General features: G+C 51.0%; 10 protein-coding genes across 10 annotated transcripts; 4 read left to right on the plus strand and 6 right to left on the minus strand.

Annotated features, from left to right (window-relative positions):
- Positions 1–32: 32 nt before the first annotated feature.
- Positions 33–680, minus strand: N7489_002788 (uncharacterized protein; the record flags this gene model as incomplete). The annotated part of the gene is made up of 3 exons (XM_056708543.1): positions 33–65; positions 122–368; positions 466–680. The coding sequence occupies 3 exons, from the start codon at positions 678–680 to the stop codon at positions 33–35; spliced, it is 495 nt and encodes a 164-aa protein (XP_056572845.1).
- A 666-nt stretch (positions 681–1,346) lies between these two features.
- Positions 1,347–2,170, minus strand: N7489_002789 (Sas10/Utp3/C1D family protein; the record flags this gene model as incomplete). The annotated part of the gene is made up of 2 exons (XM_056708544.1): positions 1,347–1,936; positions 1,990–2,170. 2 exons carry the CDS (start codon positions 2,168–2,170, stop codon positions 1,347–1,349), a joined length of 771 nt encoding a protein of 256 aa, XP_056572846.1.
- A 330-nt stretch (positions 2,171–2,500) lies between these two features.
- Positions 2,501–3,820, plus strand: N7489_002790 (ketopantoate reductase family protein; the record flags this gene model as incomplete). The annotated part of the gene is made up of 1 exon (XM_056708545.1): positions 2,501–3,820. One exon carries the CDS (start codon positions 2,501–2,503, stop codon positions 3,818–3,820), a length of 1,320 nt encoding a protein of 439 aa, XP_056572847.1.
- A 121-nt stretch (positions 3,821–3,941) lies between these two features.
- Positions 3,942–5,485, minus strand: N7489_002791 (uncharacterized protein; the record flags this gene model as incomplete). The annotated part of the gene is made up of 6 exons (XM_056708546.1): positions 3,942–4,263; positions 4,346–4,460; positions 4,523–4,640; positions 4,697–4,900; positions 4,963–5,286; positions 5,345–5,485. The coding sequence occupies 6 exons, from the start codon at positions 5,483–5,485 to the stop codon at positions 3,942–3,944; spliced, it is 1,224 nt and encodes a 407-aa protein (XP_056572848.1).
- A 382-nt stretch (positions 5,486–5,867) lies between these two features.
- On the plus strand, positions 5,868–6,792 carry coq4 (ubiquinone biosynthesis protein COQ4; the record flags this gene model as incomplete). Its single annotated transcript, XM_056708547.1, has 2 exons — positions 5,868–6,072; positions 6,143–6,792. 2 exons carry the CDS (start codon positions 5,868–5,870, stop codon positions 6,790–6,792), a joined length of 855 nt encoding a protein of 284 aa, XP_056572849.1.
- Positions 6,793–7,071: 279 nt separating this feature from the next.
- On the minus strand, positions 7,072–7,705 carry N7489_002793 (DNA-binding protein; the record flags this gene model as incomplete). The annotated part of the gene is made up of 4 exons (XM_056708548.1): positions 7,072–7,355; positions 7,457–7,467; positions 7,522–7,616; positions 7,682–7,705. 4 exons carry the CDS (start codon positions 7,703–7,705, stop codon positions 7,072–7,074), a joined length of 414 nt encoding a protein of 137 aa, XP_056572850.1.
- A 1,471-nt stretch (positions 7,706–9,176) lies between these two features.
- N7489_002794 (guanine nucleotide exchange factor SEC2) lies at positions 9,177–11,225 on the plus strand (the record flags this gene model as incomplete). The annotated part of the gene is made up of 2 exons (XM_056708549.1): positions 9,177–9,737; positions 9,795–11,225. The coding sequence occupies 2 exons, from the start codon at positions 9,177–9,179 to the stop codon at positions 11,223–11,225; spliced, it is 1,992 nt and encodes a 663-aa protein (XP_056572851.1).
- Positions 11,226–12,046: 821 nt separating this feature from the next.
- On the minus strand, positions 12,047–13,606 carry N7489_002795 (SURP domain-containing protein; the record flags this gene model as incomplete). Its single annotated transcript, XM_056708550.1, has 1 exon — positions 12,047–13,606. The coding sequence occupies one exon, from the start codon at positions 13,604–13,606 to the stop codon at positions 12,047–12,049; it is 1,560 nt and encodes a 519-aa protein (XP_056572852.1).
- A 765-nt stretch (positions 13,607–14,371) lies between these two features.
- pmt1 (protein mannosyltransferase 1) lies at positions 14,372–17,404 on the plus strand (the record flags this gene model as incomplete). The annotated part of the gene is made up of 4 exons (XM_056708551.1): positions 14,372–14,631; positions 14,704–15,277; positions 15,337–16,800; positions 16,889–17,404. The coding sequence occupies 4 exons, from the start codon at positions 14,372–14,374 to the stop codon at positions 17,402–17,404; spliced, it is 2,814 nt and encodes a 937-aa protein (XP_056572853.1).
- A 531-nt stretch (positions 17,405–17,935) lies between these two features.
- On the minus strand, positions 17,936–18,738 carry N7489_002797 (uncharacterized protein; the record flags this gene model as incomplete). The annotated part of the gene is made up of 4 exons (XM_056708552.1): positions 17,936–17,986; positions 18,110–18,311; positions 18,491–18,534; positions 18,598–18,738. 4 exons carry the CDS (start codon positions 18,736–18,738, stop codon positions 17,936–17,938), a joined length of 438 nt encoding a protein of 145 aa, XP_056572854.1.
- Positions 18,739–19,353: the final 615 nt, after the last annotated feature.

Here is a 19,353-nt window from a genome sequence, read left to right on the forward strand (position 1 = left end):
TGACCACTAAGGGTCAAATTGGTATCAAACCCTTAGTAAGGCTTAGCGGCAGCCTGGCAGGCTTTCTGCAGGACATTAGCATGTATTCAGAAGGCAGAGAAAAACAGAAGCGTAAACATACCAGCTGGTCAAGGTACCAACCGCAAATGCTCAGGTTACCCTGGTTCTCATCCATGCAGTTGCGGAAGTTGCGGACGTCAACCTCACAGGCAGGGTTCTCGTACGCGGTCTGGGAAGCGTTGCTCTGGTAGAGACCGTTGTCCATGGCCTGGGCAGGGGGAGCCTGCTGGGCCTCGGCGGGGGCGCTGGAGCCACCGCCGAAGAAGCCACCGATGGCGTGGCCGATGGAGGAGCCGACGGCAACACCACTGTGTCGAAATAACCGTTAGCACATATGCCGGAAAAGTCGAACCTAACCCCGTATTTTATCGGGGAACAAAGCACAAAGTCAGGTTTGGTACTTACGCTGCGGTAGAGGCCATCTGACCGAACAGGCCAGGGCCGGCGCTCTGTTGCTGCATAGGAGGGGCCTGCTGGGCCTGTTGGGGTTGAGCGGCGGTCGAGTGAGGCTGCGACTGCTGCTGCGAGGGAGCAGCCGCGGGCCGAGCAGGAGCGGCGGTAGGGCGGCTGGGGGCGCTGCGCGCAGGGGTAGGAGCGGCACGGCGTTGTTGGCGAGGCATCTTGATGGTTATGTGTGGGTTTGCTTGGACGAATGTAAAAGGGAGGTGAGGATATGCAAGTTGAGATGAGTATAAGTGCTAGTGGAGAAAGAAGAAGCTAGAAGATGAGTAAGTTCGGCCACTGAGGCAAACTCCGATGCAAACCTTGGAGATTTATGGATTCTGATTGGTCCATAGCTGTCACGTGGATCGGACATTAGGGTGCCGTTGGCCGGAGCGGAGTCAGGAACGGAATTACTACGGGAATTACTAGCATATGCTATTAAAAGCGATAGAATGGAGTGCGCAAATTATGTCATGGAAAGGACCAGTCTGATCTACTAGCTTTTGCGTAGAGTGTATCGCGGAGCTTGTTGTAGCTCCCATTGCGGAAGGGTATCTTGATTCATGGAGACATCCAAGTCTCGTACACAGTACATACATAGAGCCACTCATCGTGGTCTCGAGATGGCCGAGGCATCCATGGCATCCATCTAAAGTGAAGCTCGTAGCCGTAAAGGATCGGCAAAGCGATGATCAGATTCGACAACGCATGGCGTGTCGACAGAGGCTCTGATAATGATGACGCATAGCCAATGCTATGCTTCAGACCGCCCGGGCAGTCCATCCTGAGCATTCGAGGCGCAAGGCACCGTACTTAGTTCCCATCAAAACCAGGCAATGCATTCATTGGGCCTTTCGAGCCTTTCGAGCCTCCTCCTTCTTCAGCCGTCGCTCCTTCTTCTCTTCCTTCAGTGTCGCCTTGCTGATTTTCCTCTCCTTCTTTGCCTTGCTGCTTTGTGATTTGTGTTCTCCCTTGGACTTCTTTTGGCTATCCTTCTCAATCTTTTCGGGTTGGCTTGTGTCAGCCTGGGGCTCTGCTGCTGTTGTAACGTCCACACCCCCTTCAGAATCATCATCGTCAGAGTCGTTACTGGTTTGTGCTTTTGAGGCCTCCATGCTCTTGCGGGCGAGCATGTCGGCTTTGAATTGAGCACGGGCTCGCTCTTTGGCCTGCTTTTCTGCTCGTTCCAGGTCATACTTATCATTGCCAGACTGTGGGAACTTGGTCAATAGCCATTGTGATAAAATAGACAGGTCAACACTCACAAGGCCATGTTTGATAAATCTGCTCGCAGCTGCCTTATCGAGAGTCATGGAGCGTTCCTCCGGCTCTGTCTCCAGTGCCTTGATCTTTTCAAAGTACTGCTTCACACGGGTCAGTTCCCGGAACACTGGGTGCTGCTTCGCATCCACGCCGTGAAGCCGCAGATAAGCTGTCCAATTTCGTCAGTATACGCCAAGATTTTAAGACTGTAGTATCACGTACAGAAGATTAGTGATTCAAGTGTGTAAGTGATCAACACGTGAAGTTTTGCTTTGTCCATAACAGGCAATTTGTTTGAGCTTTTGACGAGTGTGCTGGTCAAAAGAGGCTCGAGCACAGCCTCCAAATCATCGACATTGTCATCCAGCTGCTCAAGCAGCGGTAGCAGGTCTGTTGGGTCCATGGTGGTGAGAAATGTGGTGTAAATGAGAAATTGCTTGATCTAAGAAAAAAATAGGACGGGTTCAACTGGGGCGGTAAGAGCGGGCGGTGTGTATTCTGGACCGATTATCGTCTGCGCGACTAAGATCGCCGAGAACTCGCGCATATCCAACAATTGCTTGATTGTTTGAAGATAGGCCTTGGTGGACACACCAGTGGCCAGGCTCTTACCCATTTGGCAATACCCATGACATAAAAATCGATACCTCACCAAACCCATCGTTCTGACCCCCTCCCATCTCCAAACACATACTTGCAACTCAATCGGATACTCCGGGGGTCTCCTCTCAGAATGCAGTCGACATTTCGGCCCCGCGCCTTGTGGCGAACTGGCATTCTTGGTACATGTTTTCGTTCCCGGTTCCATGTCTATGGTGTACCAAACACACGATTTATTTCAACATGGAAGGAAGAGTTGCAAGAGGTCAACCCTGATACCAAAGCCCCTCTGTCTGGACGAGTGCATATCCTCGGAATGGGAAATCTAGGTTGCTTCTTTGCTCATTCTTTAGCCACGAGACGGTCACCGCCGCCAATCACAATATGCTTGCACAATGATTATCTTTACCAGGCCTTTGTTCGGAAAAGGGGACAAATTTCTGTCAGCACCCATGGCCTTGACGATGTTAGAACGGGATTTGATGTTGAAACAGTGGATGAAGAAGGAAGATGGTATACAATGCCACCGGTTGACAACCGGCCCTCACCGTTCAATTCCATGTCACAGCCGCCAGATAATGGTCCCATCGAGTGTCTGATTATCTGCACCAAGGCGCATCACACAGAGCTTGCCATTAAAGACATCAGTCACCGCCTGACCAAAGACTCGACCATTTGTCTTGTCCATAATGGCATGGGCGTACTCGAGTCCATCAATCAAAATGTTTTCCCCGATCCCAACAATCGACCGCATTACATCCAGACAGTCTTCAGCCATGGTCTGGGTAGGAATGACTCGTTCAAGATTTCGCATTTGGGGGTTGGAACCACAATCCTTAGCCCGGTTGGAGATCCCAGTGTCCCTCCCACAACGCCGGAAGCTGACCATACGTGGGCGCCGTCCACAAAATATCTTCTGCGCCTCTTGACTCTCACCCCTCCATTGGTTGCTGTGGCTGAGACACCGGCTGGTTTATTGCAATATCAACTTGAGAAATTGGCAGTGAACTGCGTCATTAATCCCCTGACTGCACTAAGCGACTGCACCAATGGCGAAATTCTCTACTCGTTCAGCTTTACCCGTGTCATGAGGCTGCTACTCTTTGAAATCTCCGCCGTGATCTGTGCTCTTCCTGAGCTGCAAGGTATCCCGGGCATCGAAGATCGCTTCTCCCCAGAACGCCTGCGTCGTTTGGTTGTGAACATCGCGAGCAACACGGCCAAGAATCACAGTTCGATGCAGCAAGATATCAACCAGAGGAGATTGACAGAGATTGAATACTTCAACGGATGGGTTGTGCGTCGCGGTGAAGAATTGGGTATCAAATGTGCACTCAACTACATGATCAAGCATTTGGTCGCTGCCAAAGCGGCTACCCATCGGAGCCGAGAAGCCGGCGCGATTCCGCTCGATCTCGACAATGTCATCTCTACCAACGAACCTCCCATTTAACAGCTCTAGACTACCATCTATTCTGTCGAATCCTTACTCAACCTTGGCTCCTTGTCATATCTCTCTGTGAGTGAACAGGTCAGATGATTCAAGAAGAGTCTAAATTCTTTCCGGAGAATATCTATACAGAGACCGTTTTGGCCGCATGATCGCAGAGATTCTTGATCTGCCCCCACCGTCTCAGCAACATATCTGTTTTTGAACGATGTGCTTGAACCGTGGTGTTGAGTTCCATGGCCTTCTGCAGCGCCGTTATAGTTGCATCTGCCTCTGCGGCATATGTCAGAATCCACCTTTTGATCGTGGCCATAGATCGGCTCTCATCCAAGCCTTGTGATTGGCCTTCAAGAACATGGTTTCGCCAATCCTCCTCCTTCATATAACTCAGGCATGCAGCGACCTCTGTGCGGTAACAGGGTCCATGGGGAGTTACTTGGTAGTTACTAGCGCTGTGTCAGTGGAGAACTGCATATATCGCGTGGGAAATGCGCATTGTCATGTAAAATATCAAATCAAATTACATACCCATAATATTGATTCAGCCACAAGTCCTCTTGTTTTCCGGCGGAATGGATGTCCCGGAAAATGATATCGTCAAGATAGATCGAATCTGCCTCGTTCACATCAAGGAAGAAGCCATCTGTAGAACGGGAAAGGACAAGTCAGCATGTTGAAGGCAAGAAAATAACGACACTTTCTCACATTCTGCTAGTAAAGTATCATTCGGATGGCTGCCATAGTTCATGAAAACTTCATCGCCCTCCTCATAATCTTTCGTAGCACGGAATTCGTATGTATTCTCATCAAATTTGACATCACGCTGTTTCCATCTACGTGTTAGCTGGGTCAATATAACGAAAATTCAGAAGCACATACAGCAACATCCGCGTGATTGAAGTAATCAGCAAAAGGCACCAGCCCCATCGCATCATTAGGGTCTTCCGGCGTTTCCTGTCCCTCACCAATCCAATAGAAGCTCCTCGTATTCACAATCAACCAGTTGTACGAGAATGTCTCCCAATTGGTATCCGGGAAGGCAGAAATGACATCCGTCCACGCTTTACGCAGGCGCTGAGACTGCTGCGAAAGAATGTTCTGGTAATCTGCGCTGTATTTCCTCGTCTTTGCTCCTGGCTGCAGACTATTCCAGAGCCCTGAAATTGACGGGGGAGGAAACTTGGCTGCTCTGAGTCAGTCCGGTCGTTGTCTGTGCTGCTGGGCAACTGCGGTCCTCCCAGGACGGTTGGCCACAGGATCGGCATGCTGTCTTCGAAGTCTTTTCGGCTGGGCCATGACTTGCGCCATAGCTCGTATTTTGACAGTTCGTCTGGTGCACCGTGCGTGAGATACGCTGCAAGAAGTGCCTGGACAGCAATGTTCTCTGGGAGTTTGTCGATGAAGGTGGAAGGGATATCTTCCACTCTTAGCATCAACTTCGTCGGTACTTGCAGGACGACTTCTCCTTTCTAGACAGTATTCAGTGAATAGATGTACAAATGAGTATCTATAGATCCCGGTACATACTTTGATATTCCGGGTGGCCATCATTCCCAACCCACGTCCTTGGAACCGGGCTGGGGTCACCGAATTGGTGTCTATGCCATTGGAGGCTGCCCATTCGGCAAAGGCCTCATGCTCTTCCCCGGGCCACCATTCTGGCTTCATATTGGATGGGTTTTGTGCTTCTTGGCAGACTTTGAGATGCTTGCCCTAGTCAGTATATATTACGAGACAGGGATTGAATTGGAGATATATTGTTCTTATAGCACACCTTCAGAGTAGCCCGTTTACTGTATCCTGATTCCCGAAGCGAAAAATGCCCTAAAAAGAATATTTAGTAGCCTCAACACGCGTCGATGTGTGTCTGAAATTCACTCTACAATGTGGAGCAGGTGGTTATCGGCGATAAACGGCGTTATCGCAAGCTACGGCAAGGTACGACGGCCACTTGTGCTGTCCCTGCCGATCCGATAATCATACCACTTCTACTTTCACTTCAGCTTTCGTCCCAGACCATGCACAGGTTCCTCTGGCTTTGGGATTCATAATGTCGGTACTTGGGAGGCGTGGGGCAATTGAGCTTCGGGCCTTGACTGCGAGCTCAAATCTATCAGCAAGCACTCTTCGGCCCTTTTCCGTTCTAAACCGCCCACCACCAAATTACCCTGGCCATGTCCCACTGACTACTATTGAACGCGGGGCTCTTGCTCTAGGTTCAGCAATTGGATCCCTTATCAACCCTAGAAGAGCGGGTGTGTGGATATAATCTCCTACAGGCCCAGTATAGAATCTTGGATCACGATCTAACAAGATACTCTATAGATCTTATTGCGGCCTTGGGCGAAGCTACCGCGACACCATTTTTCATATACCGACTACGCGATGCCATGCTCTCAGATCCAACAGGGCGTCGCATTCTCCGTGATCGCCCCCGCATCACCTCCGAAACCCTCAACATGACCCATCTCCGCACCCTCCCCGAGAATTCCGTCGGCCGGACATACGCCAAATGGCTAGATCGTGAGGGTGTATCGCCCGACACCCGAGATAATGTCCAGTACATCGACAATGAGGAGTGCGCATATGTCATGCAGCGATACCGCGAGTGCCATGACTTCTACCACGCAGTGACGGGTCTACCGATTTTTGTGGAGGGCGAGTTGGCTCTCAAGGCGCTGGAGTTCCTGAACACACTTCTGCCCATGACGGGGCTGAGTCTATTCGCCTTTGTACGAATGAAGCCTGCCGAAAAAGAGCGGTTCCTCACGTTACATCTCCCGTGGGCTATTCGCAGTGGGCTGGGGAGTAAGGAGCTTATCAATGTTTATTGGGAGGAGGTGTTGGAGAAGGATGTGGATGAGCTTAGAGCCGAGCTGAATATTGAGCGTCCGCCGGATCTCAGAGAGATTCGGAAGATGATTCGGCAGCAGCAGAAGCGGGAAAAAGAGAGACAGCAGCAGGCTTCCAACTGAGCTGGTTTGCGTCATGCTGGAGTGATGGATCTCGAATATAGGGAGAGATGTATGATTATTGGATCGTTGTGAACCATATACCGATGCGCGGATGCGCAGATGCGAGGCTGATTGTCCTGAATTTATACCAGCTGCAAATAATGTAAAAGAACGAAGGACCATAACGCCTGGAGTAGATTTTTCCGGTGGCCCACGAGCGGATAGCAACAGAGGTATCCGAATGCAATAAACAAAAAGGCCATAGGCACGAGTGATCATAGATCACATTTTATGCAACCCTTACAGGTCCAAGAGGTCGTCATCATCATCCCACCCACCTTTGCGGCGAGAGATGACGATTTTTTGCTCCTCCTCCTCTTTGCGCTGATTCTCCGCCACAGCCCCCAACAACTCCTTGAGCTGTGCCTCGGTTACCTTTGCCCGTAACTGTCCGGACTGGGCGAGCATGATGAGACGGTTCTCGATATCTGTTGCGCGCGATTCCTTAACGAGGCGGATACGGCCCAGACGATCGGCAGCTTCGGGGTCGAGGATTTGCGTCAGGATCGAAGCACGTTGCTCGGCTGGAATAAATCAAGGGGTTAGAAACTCGGCCACACAATGACGTTGCTTGTGGTCCGTCGAAGACGAATTGGACTAGAAGACGTTGGATCTGGAGACATACCCTCTGCTTGTCTGGTTGGATTCATTAGCATACAGCATATTCCTGCGACTTATTGCAACACTTACCTCCTCTGTTGTGCCTGCTCGCCACCATCCTGACCGGCTGGACCACCTCCGCGGGGTCCTTGTTGCTGGAGTTGCGCGAGACGAGCTCGTCGGATCTGTCTCTTTCTTAGTACTGGAGTCGAAGGGCGCACAGCTTTCACAGTATGGCTGCGAGACTGACCTCTTCTAGCTCTGCGTCAGCCATGGTGGATATTCAAATAGAGTGAAGGGGCTTAAATTGATCAAATGTTGGAGAGCCAAGGATTAATTTGGTGAACCCCACTTGGGCTCGCCTGGGTACGGAGGGGTGTAACGGCCATACTTGATTCCGGGGTAGTTCTGGACGAATATCCAACATTTTACTGGGTTGGAGCATGTAGCTACTGGTCGAAACGGGAATCGATGAAATTAATGCCATAGCAATAATCGTATGTATATCGAGCTACTATCTATCTAGTTTTGTACAAGCTGCCCTCGCTATACAGTGGATAATTAAGAATCTACAAAAACCATACAACATAGGAAATAGATAGAACTAGACAGTGAATCACCGATAATAGATCTATCTACAACATATAATGTGCCTAGGTAGTGCTCTTATGTTAATCGCATGTGTTTCCCCTCTTTAAGTACGGGGCTACCTGCGGGGGAATTACACGTGGAACTTGCCCCAGTGAATACCTATATATGTATTTTATAACTTCATCGTCGACATGTATAATTTAATGCTTAATTGTGTTTAACTGTTTAATTGTTTAATTGACTTGTCTCATGGCCTAATACCTTAGTATATTTGCGTGGTCACTGTTCTGTGTGATGAGACCTCAACATGTGCTTTATGTTGTATAGGCGCCTATCACGTAGCCACTAAAAACTGCGCCTTGAGGGGCAAATCTTATGAAGGTAAATTACCTAGTTACTCCGTACTCGTACCCCCTACCGATCGATAGCTTCAGGTTAGCTCCAAATTAAATCCCCGGGCTATCAGAAGCGCCCAGGGTGTCCGTTCCGTCTCCGGTCTCCGGGTGGCGATGCTGAGTTTGTCCCCCTCACATTGACTGTCCCTTCGTAAAGCCCACTTAATATCCATCCGATCAAAGTCTTCACCTTCTTCCAAGTGTGTAGTGCAGTCGATCTTTCAATAGTCCTTGCTCGGTCCATATCCGGGTGACTAAGCCTCGATTCATCCTTCAAGACTCGCGCTGCCACCCCAATTTCCTCGACACCCTCAACAGGCTGATATTTCCGATCAGTCCTGTTTGTGGCGATTCAATCCTTCCTCTTCACTTTCAGCACACTCATTTTTGTTATCTCTTTCGGCCGTCCGACTCTCCTCATTTCTAAATCCGGATTCCACTATCTTTCAGCCTATTACGTACCCCGTGGACCTACTCGACCGCACGCGCGACCTTTCTATTCTAACACTTAACCCTTTGGGGTGAATGGCGTGGATAGTAACCTGTCTACCCAAGCTTTTCCGGACGTGATTTTGTTCTCTGGCGACGAGCGAACCGTCTCTCGCCTTACATCCCGAACGCCTTCTACGTCACTCATCATGGCCGAGTAAGTATCCCATCAAGATGTGCCCTTTTTGGGACCTCAATTATTGACACTTTAGGTGGGGCAGTTTAATTGCCTTTCAAACCTCTCATCATAGCTTCTTCTCCCCATCCAATATGATTACCCGCAACGCCCATAAGAGGTCGCTCTCCTCTGAGCACCGGTCGTTATCTCCTGACCGAACCGTCATCAAAGCGAAATCCACTACCAATCTCTCCGACATCGCTTCTTCAGATGGAACACAAAACTCCGGATTTGACGACAGCAGTTTCAGCACCCTGCAGGACCCGCGATTGATGGTCGGGCCGGAGGTCTCACATTCGACGTCATCGTCTCACCACCCCGATTTGAGCAACGAAGTAGCAGCGTTGTCTGTAAAATTGATTCAGGCCATCAACAACCAAACGAATCTCGACGATAGCCTGGTTGCTACTCGTCAAGAGCTAGAGCTAGCTCAGGGCAAGATTCAAGCTCTGGAGTTTCAGAATGAGAAGTACCGGCGAGACATTGACAACAAAGTCTATATCAAAAAGGTCGACTCTGATCGCGAAATTTCGCAATTACGCGATGCGTTAGCGGAAGAAACGGTCCAGCGTCTCGCTGCTGAAAAGGGCAGGAAAAATATTGAGCAAGAAGTAGAAACCCTTACTGCGGCTCTTTTTGAAGAGGCCAATAAGGTTGGTTATCTCCTTAAAACATGTGCATTTTAAATCTAAATTCTAACGCTATTTCAGATGGTGGCTGCAGCTAAAATCGAACGGGAGGCGGTGGAGAAGAAGAATGAGCAGTTACGTTCTCAAGTCAAAGACACGGAGTCGCTCCTGGCATCGCATCAAGACCAGCTTGCCGAGCTGAAGTCTGTCATGCAAGCGATGAACCTTCACAAAGATGACTTGGAAAGCCGTGCCACTCCGTCATCTCCAGACGAGGTCTCACAAGCGCAAGGTTCTAGTAGCCAAGAGACTGAGCTTGAACCCGCTCCTGTATTGATTGGCAGCCCCGAGGAGCTCACCCCGGGCCCTTCCTCCAGCTTCCCGCAGCTCCTCCGCATGGTTTGTCGAACGGATTTACAGGCTTATGAGGATTTCCGCGATCTGCTGGTACTCTCTCGGAGCTCTAAGCCTCCTAGCCGTGCTGCTAGTGGGTCATATGGGGGCCTGAACGTGATGGGTCTGGCAAGCTTTGCTAGTGGAGGATCTCCGTCGTCGACTTCTTCGCCCACCAAAGGGTTTACCCATTCTCCCAATGGGAGCACCTCTTCTACAACAGGATCGAACTTTTCCTTGAAGGAAACTCGCTTTTACAAGCGGGTGCTTATGGAGGATATTGAACCTACATTAAGACTGGATCTAGCGCCCGGGATCTCCTGGTTGACCCGGCGTACCGTTCTAAGCGGTATCTGCGAAGGCAGTCTTGTAGTGGAGCCAATGCCCCCATCATCCAAGAAATTCGAATTCCCCTGCTCTGTCTGTGGTGAACGCAGACCCGGCACGCCTAACGAAAGAACCCATCGTTTCCGAACATCCGACAGCGAGACTGCTCAAAGGTACTCACTCTGTATGCTCTGCCTAGAAAGAGTGCGCTCGTGTTGCGAGTTCACCGGTTACCTCCGTCTCATCCTTGATGGACATCTTCGGGCTGGCGATATCGAAGAAGAAAAAGAAATTTGGGATGAGACCATCCGTCTCAGAGAGAGGATGTTCTGGTCCCGTGTCGGAGGAGGCATCATTCCAATGTGCCGCCCAAGTGAACCAGAGGCGGAGCCGGCCAGCACAGAGTCCAATAACGATGCCGCCGAGGACGATGATGACCGCTATCTCTACCCTGTGGACGTTACTTACATTGAGCCCAGGATGGAGAAAGTGTCAGCGGATCGACTCGCACCGGAAACACCAATCACAGAAACCGCTACTGAGCACATAACCCACCCTGATGTTCCTCGACCTCAAAGTTCTATTTATGACAGGGACGATGCTGCTTCTTTGAGTGACTCGGAACGCAAGCGAGTTTCTACTGATTCAGCAGCAAGCGTTTACGAAGAAGCTAGCGCTGACGTGGATGCCAATCCCACGGTACCCGTCCCCAACGAGCCCTCGATCGTTCTGAGTCGCGAGAAAGACACAGACACAGACGTCGCCAAACCCAATGGTTTGAGCAACTCTTGACCTCAGTTGATCATAAGCGATCAACACGAGTGATACGACTACACGGTTTACCCAGCATTTTATGATCCGCCTAATGTCTTCCCCCACCCTTTGGCATTGCATTCTTGAGCCACTTAATACTCTTTCTTCTCCAGGTCGTTGATACAGACCTGCCCTTTGGAAATGCTGCTTCTGCTTCTACCTCTACCTCTACCTTTAATAATCCATTGGGTTACACCTTGATGATGTTCCTCATTGGTTTTGGCTTTTTGGGTGTCCTCTTTTCACTTTCAGCAGCATCGCCTCTTGTATTATTATCAGCCTTTTCGCTTCCGACCATGTATACATAATAATGCGTTCTGTTTTTCCCAGGTGTACGGATCTTCACTGTTTTTGTTCTTTTTTTTCTTCTTCGTTCCCAATTTTGACTCGCGGCGACGCTGGTCTCGGGACCCAGTGGTGGTGGAAGTATCGTGATAAATGATAGATGAATTTGAATCAAGTTACATACATAGATGATATATCTTCTCGGGATAATATACAGTAGAAGAGGTTGACACGTGCCAGTTACTAATGCCCAAAGGAATCACCAGCACTTTGTACGCTACACAGATCCAAGTAATAACTACGGTGGAAAGAAGCATAGATCAGACAAGATGTTTCATGAGGTTACAGTAAAAGAGCGCTATTGTACACGAACAGAAAAAAAGAAGCTCATCCAGATTTCATCCCTTCCAAACTCCACAAATGGCAGAAAAGATGCCTTCGACATAGAAAACCCCACGAAACCTCAATTTTGGACCGAGAACATCCCGCCTGAACTTCATTTAACCGGGGGGATATCATTTCTTGGCAAGCTGATGAATATGTCTGAGCTGGTCTTCGATATTCATACTCTGAGGGTTGGGATGCTGCACACCAGGCGGGCCAGCGTTCGGGGTTTGCGGGCCAGCCGGGCCATCGAGACCCATAGCCAGTCGCTTGCGGCGAGTTTCCTCCTCCGACTCGAGGGGAGAAGGATCGAAGACATCGCTGCGCTGGCTTGCAAGACGCTTGAGGTTGTTGACCACGTCGACGGTGGACAGGTTGGTGGTGGCACTGCGGGCTTCGGCCTTCGCGCGCTGCTCTTTCCAGCGCGGATCGAGCAGCTCGATACGGATGTGCTCGTCCAGTTCGCTGGAGGGCACTTTCTGGTTGCAGTAAGGACAGATCGCCATCTGGGGTTGTTGACGGCGGGCCTGGGCGCGGGGCACGTAGTCGGAGCGGATGCGGATTGGCTGTTGGCCTGGGGTGGCTTGAGCTGCTGCTTGAGCTGCGGCGGCTTGGTCGCGCGCTTGGGTCCGCTCGCGGATGCGCTGCTCCTCTTCGGGGTTGGTGTACTGGCCTGGTGGGGGGAAGGGGCCTGCTGGGTAGGGCGAGACCGCGGGTTGGGGGGCGGGCATGGGTGCGGGTTGGACTGGGTAGGCGTTGTAGTAGACGGGTTCGTCGAGGCCGGTGGGCATCGCTTCCTCGATGCGTCGTGTGTTGAGGGAAAGTGCTGCTCTTTGCTCGAGGGAGGCGGACTGCAGGTCATTGGCGGAGGTCGGCGGCGGCAAATCCGCGTGGTCGTCGTGCTCGGTGAACTCGACAGTTTCGACCACGACGAAGTCGTGCCAGTCGATCTGGGCGTACTCGATGCGCTCCTGTTCACTTTTCTCTTCTTTCTCTTGCTTCTGTTGCCGTTGGTACTTCACCCATTCTGCGCGTTGCTTAGCGCGCTCCATGATGTGGAATTTGTTCTTTGCATTTTGTTCCAGTTCTGCAATTCTTTTTGTGGATGAAGTCGCCTCGTCGATTCCCTCTGCGCGAAGCAGGATAGTGTATTGGTCGACCAATCGCGTGAAGAACTGGTAGAGACTATGCTGTGGCCGTAAGAAGTCGAATTGGAAATTTCTGGCCTCGCGCTGGGACAGCGCAGTCATGAAGGACTTTCCCCGCTTTGCGACAAATAATGCCGTCAGCTTGACCACATCCAAATCCTGTGCATTGATAATAGGCATGCGCGCCGAAAAGTGGAACGAGGATGGTTCAGGTGGCCCCTTGGGCTTTTCGGGTACCGCGGCGGCGACAGACTCACCAGCTCGCCCTGCTGGTCCAGCTACTCGGCCTGCTTTGTACTCGGCTGTGTACCATTGATAGTAGGGTTCATAGGCATCTCCAGGTGTCAGGAAGGAGAATTTGTAGTTGTTCTTTTCCTTCTGGCGGATACGGTCTTCGAAAGTACCTTTATGGCGAACGACATAACTTGCTGTGGTCTCGATGGCTTTTCGGATATCCTTGGGAGGAAGAACCATGCCCTCTGGAGGCTTCAGAGTGCCCTCAGACCCCTCAGGGCGAGGTGTACTTCCATTTGACGACTCCATGGTGGATGGTGAGGATTGAAGAAATGGGACTTGTTAGACCGCAGATGATGGATGGGGGGCTTGAGTAACTTCACTAGCCACACTGTGTTTCACCGCCACAGAAAGTGGCATTACTGTGGCGGTGTGTATTGTGGCGGTGTATCCCGTGCGCGGCCATGTTCCTGTCTGCATTTCCCCACTGAAATGCAGTCCGGAATGGGAATGTTTACTTTCTTTTTTACTTGATATAGTCAATATTGATATCTAGATCAGCTTACATGCATATAAGTAACAATAAAGATGACATTTTAAGACTTTAAATCCCACTTCTGTAAAGACTGTTACAATACTAGGGGGCTAAAAACTAAGGGGCTCACATGTCCTCCACAGCCGCCGTTGATCTGGCCTCAAGGCGGACCTGCACGCTTTCGTCCATCTGCGTTCACTCTAGTTCTTGTTTTTTTCAACGTCCTTTTTCTTTTCTTACTCTCTCTTCACCGGCCATTTTTCTTTAATCTCTTATTTCTTCCCTGTCATGGGGCCTTTTTCCTCATTGTTACACGATCATTAATTGGTGTGGTGCCTGAAGCCATTGAACGGTTGACAGCTCGAGGTCGAAATCAGTTTTCGACAACGTCCACTCGTCGATCGAACCTTGAGAAGCCTCTCATTAACGATTTAAACTATAACTAAACTACACGCAATTCTCCTATCTTCTTTCCTCGACGTTCCGACTCCCGCCCCGTTCTCCTGAACTGCTGACGTCGTTCCATACCTGTATCGAGTATGGGCCAGAAAGCGAAAGACACACTGGCCGTACGGCCCCAGAGCCGTGGTAGGCGATCGCCCAGTCGGTCACCCAAGCCCAAGAGCCGCAAGCCTTTGCCAGTGCCTCGGACATATGCCTCGGATGGAGTGAAGAACAACGATATCTTCAAACTTCCCGGCTCGGACTATAAGCTTATTGTACTGGTGACTCTTGTCGCTGCGGCTGTTCGCCTATTCAGAATCTACCAGCCCACCAGCGTCGTATTCGATGAAGTCCAGTACGTTCCCGCCAACCTTGTGCTATAAATCGAAATAAAACCGAACAGGGACTAACGATTTTCGCATAATAGCTTCGGTGGATTTGCTTCTAAATACATCAAGGGAAAATTCTTCATGGATGTGCACCCCCCGCTAGCTAAACTGCTGCTTACGCTGGCTGGCTGGCTTGCTGGTTTCGACGGCAACTTCGATTTCAAGGATATTGGCAAGGATTATTTGGAGCCCGGTGTGCCCTATGTGGCAATGCGCATGCTTCCAGCTATCCTAGGTGTTTTGACTGTTCCATTGATGTTCCTCACCCTCAAAGTTACCGGGTGCCGAACTTCGACTTCACTCCTAGGTGCTGGCCTGGTTATCTTTGACAACGCTTTGGTCACCCAATCCCGTCTGATTCTGCTCGACTCCCCGTTGATTTTCTTTACCGCTCTGACAGCTTTGGCCTTCAGCTGCTTCACCAACCAACAAGAGCTGGGACCGGCCCATGCCTTCCGCGGCCCCTGGTGGTTCTGGCTGGTGTTTACCGGTCTTTCTCTTGGCGCAACTTTGAGTGTGAAGTGGGTTGGTCTCTTCACTATGGCTTGGGTTGGATCTCTCACGGCTCTTCAACTGTGGGTGCTGTTGGGTGATGCTAAGAATGTCACACCGGTATGTATTTCCATATTCAGACCAAGCCGTGTTCTATGCTGATAATAGGATTGTTACAGCGTCTGTGGCTCAAGCATTTCTTCTCCCGGGTCTTCTGCCTTATCGTCATTCCTCTAGGCTTCTACCTTGCCATGTTTGCCATTCACTTCACATGCTTGGTTAACCCCGGAGAAGGTGACGGCTTCATGTCATCGGAATTCCAGGCGACATTGAACTCAAAGTCTATGCAAGATGTTCCTGCAGATGTCTCATTTGGATCCCGAGTCAGCCTTCGCCATCTGAACACGCAGGGCGGCTATCTGCACTCTCACCCTCACATGTACCCAACGGGTAGCAAGCAGCAGCAAATCACCCTCTATCCCCACAAGGATGAAAACAACGTGTTCGTTTTGGAGAACTCAACTCAGCCTCTAGGACCGTATGGAGAGGTCGAGGGCCCGTTCGCCTGGGATAACATGACTGCTCCTGGTTTCATTGAGGATGGTTCGATCATTAGGCTTTATCACGCGATCACTCACCGAAGGATTCACTCGCATGACGAGCGCCCTCCGGTGACCGAGGCCGACTGGCAATATGAGGTTTCTGCCTATGGATACGAAGGCTTCCCCGGTGATGCCAACGACTTATGGAGGGTTGAGATTGTTAAGTCCATGTCTGAGACCCCGGAGTCTAAGAAGCGTCTGCGGACTATCCAGTCCAAGTTCAAGCTGGTGCACGTCATGACTGGCTGTGTCCTATTTTCCCACAAGGTCAAGCTTCCGGACTGGGGTTGGGAGCAGCAGGAAGTGACATGCGCCAAGGGTGGTACTCTTCCCAATAGCGTTTGGTATATTGAGTCCAACCAGCACCCCGCTATGACCCCAGACGCCGAGCGAGTCAACTACCGTAACCCCGGCTTCCTGGGCAAGTTCTGGGAATTGCAGAAGGTTATGTGGACCACGAACGCAGGCTTGGTCGAGTCCCACGCCTGGGATTCTCGCCCGCCCTCTTGGCCTACCCTCCTTCGCGGAATCAACTTCTGGGGCAAAGACAACCGCCAAATTTACCTCCTCGGAAACCCGCTGATTTGGTGGTCGACCACTCTGGCCATTGGGATCTATTTCATCTTCAAGGCTCTCTCCATTGTTCGGTGGCAGCGAAGCTGTGGTGACCACAAACACGTTTCCTTCAAGCGCTTTGACTACGAGGTTGGCACCAGCGTTTTGGGCTGGTTCTTCCACTACTTCCCATTCTATCTTATGGCGCGCCAGCTCTTTTTGCACCACTATCTCCCCGCCCTTTACTTCGCCATTATGGTCCTCTGCCAGGAGCTTGACTTCCTCACAAACCGCATTAAGAGCCTGGGGCTCGCGTCCAGGCCTGTAATTGGCAAGGCTCTGATGGCAATCTTCCTGGGTCTTAGCGTTGTTGTGTTCACTCTCTACGCCCCACTCGTGTATGGCAACCCCTGGACTAGGGATGCATGCAATCAGGTGAAACTGCTCGGTTCCTGGGATTTCGACTGTAATACCTTTCACACCGACGTAAGTGTTCCGGAATGGAGACCTCCCCGGCGAGGTTATTGAACGAATCGACGAGACCACGACTAACATGGACTTCAAACGCCACTAGTTGAGCCAGTACATTACTCAGTACGTGCCGAGCATGCCGCCCGTGGCTGCCCCTACAACCGCAGCCCAAGCACCACCCCCGCCGCCGCCAGTCCAGGCCGAAGAACCTGCGCCTGCGCCTGCAAGTGAGGCTATCCAAGAATCAGACCCAGCGGCCGTCACCGCGCCTAAGATCGCTGGCTCTATGGCGCGCGTTGAGTACCGCGACCAGAACGGCCAAGTTCTTGACGAGAACCTGGTAGCCTCGCTCCGGGCAGAAGGTAAAGTTAAGTTCGAGACTCGCTATGAGCCTGGCCAGCCTTTGCAGAATGCCCACGATGTTCCCGTCGTTGATGGCCAGCTCGCGCCCCCGCACCCGGATGTGCAGGGCCAGAATCCCGAGACTGGTAGCGCGCCCGAGGACTCCATTCCCCCCGAGAGCCCTGCCTCTGTGGCTGATGGCAACGAGCGCTCGGTCGAGCAGTCAAGCTCCATGGAGGCTAAGCCTGCCAGTGAGGGTAATGAGGCCACGAAATAGTGGTTGTCTGGAAAGATGGAAAATGTAAGAGGAGAGCGGATTCTGCCATGTATAATGAGACTTCATAGAGTACTTGCCCATTCCCCTATTCCGTTGTTAGCTTTTTTCTAGTGTTGTCATAATCGACACTGATATCCGCAGATTCTGTGCTATATCTCGTAACATCAAAGGTACATGGTAGTTATTTGGCCGCTTTCAGCGCTTTTGCAACTGGTTTGTCAGATATGGTTCTACCTGGGTAGGGTGCTAATTCAACCTTGTAAGCTAGTCAGCAGGATACGGATGTAACGCAAGAAAGAGAGCTATTCCCACTGACTAGCAGGATACGGATGTAACGCAAGAAAGAGAGCTATTCCCAATTGACTCTTTATCTGAATACGTATACTATGCACAAATCTCTTGCTATCCCAATGGCAAGTTCACGCAGCCCTCTCCTCTCCCCGGTCTTAGTGTACAGCAGCCGGCCGCAAGAAACGGCGGTTAGCTTCATTCGACTTCTTAAGGCACTTCTTATGGCTAAACGATAGCCATTTAGTAGTCCCACTCCTCCTTGCCGTACTTGTTGAACTTCTCGTGGAGGTCCTGTTAGAAAGAAACTAATGTCAGTATTCTTTACCAAAACAGCCAACGCGATCACATGGCACTCTGAGCAAGTTGTGGAGTGATCCAACGTATGGCATAAACAAAAGGTCCAGGAATCCGTACCTCGGGCAGGGTGACATTGGGAACAATGACGGTGTTCATGGCGCTGGGAGCAGCGCGGAGGGGCTGGCTCTTGTCACCATGGGGGTGGTACTGGTACTTGTAGACCTTGCCATCCTCGGATTCGCCGTGCCAGGGCATGGCACTCTCGCCAATGCGAACGTTGCTCTCAGAGTTCACGGAAGTGGGCTTGCGGCCGAAGTACCTATATTATCGCGAATGCCGAACTGATTAGCGATTGGCCATTGTACGTGCGTGCGCCATTGAGAGTGGTGGGTAGATTGGGTAAAATCCCCAAGAAGTGCTGATACGTCACAGTGGCGCAAATGGGGCGAACCATTTGGGCATGAGGCATTGTAGGGCAATTTCGGGAGGGATGCTCACCATCCCGCAATCAGGAAAGCACCAGACATGACACCGAGAAGGACCTAGAAGCAAGACAGTTAGAATGAAAGCTCGAGGGCGGTTCAATGGCTCCGTGGGATCCGTACGTAGAGCTCGGGATCACGCTTGCCGGCCTTGTCGAGGTTGGCCTCCTCGACCTTAGAGGAGTTGAAGCGGCGCGGGGGAGCGCGGAGGAGGGACTGGCGGGTCAGAGCCCGGCGGGTAGCCAGAGCAGCAATTGAAGACATTGTTGCAGCAATTCGAGCGTGCGTTGGAAGGAGAATTCGTGGGCGGAGAACTGGAGACGGGGTAGTGGGAGAGAATCATGAACATCGAATGATGTTGCCGGAATATCAGGTGACGCTGAGTCATCACCGGTTCAAGCAATCTGGGTCATGACTTTCGAGCTTCCTGTTGGTTGATATTCTGTGGTTCGAATTATCCGACTTGCTGACGCATATACGATCATTCCTGTTGATTCCTGCGATGTAATTGGCCTTTACAATTTGTTTGGCCCATCGATCGCTGTTTACGCCTGAGGTGTGTTGTTCCGGTTTTCTCCATCAGGGGCTCTGCATCTTGGCCCTTGCGGCGCGTTCGTTAGTGGAACTCTGCATTGGGATTTGAGACTAATGGAATTATAGGACCTTGATTGCTTGATCCTTTTGTTTACTTTCGCTCATTAGACGTTGTCTCGGCTCTATCGTCACTCCTTTTTCTGCTCTGCTCGCTGCTCGCCGTATCCCGTCGCTATCAGCTGCCTACGTTACACTGCGATTCGCCTCCATCCCTTCGCTATTGCCAATTCGAAACGCAATATGATAGCGCGCATTTCCATCTAGCAATTGTTCATATTCACAATC

This window comes from Penicillium chrysogenum (genome assembly GCF_028827035.1).
Source record: "Penicillium chrysogenum strain IBT 35668 chromosome Unknown utg000001l_segment0_segment0, whole genome shotgun sequence".
NCBI lineage: Eukaryota > Fungi > Ascomycota > Eurotiomycetes > Eurotiales > Aspergillaceae > Penicillium > Penicillium chrysogenum.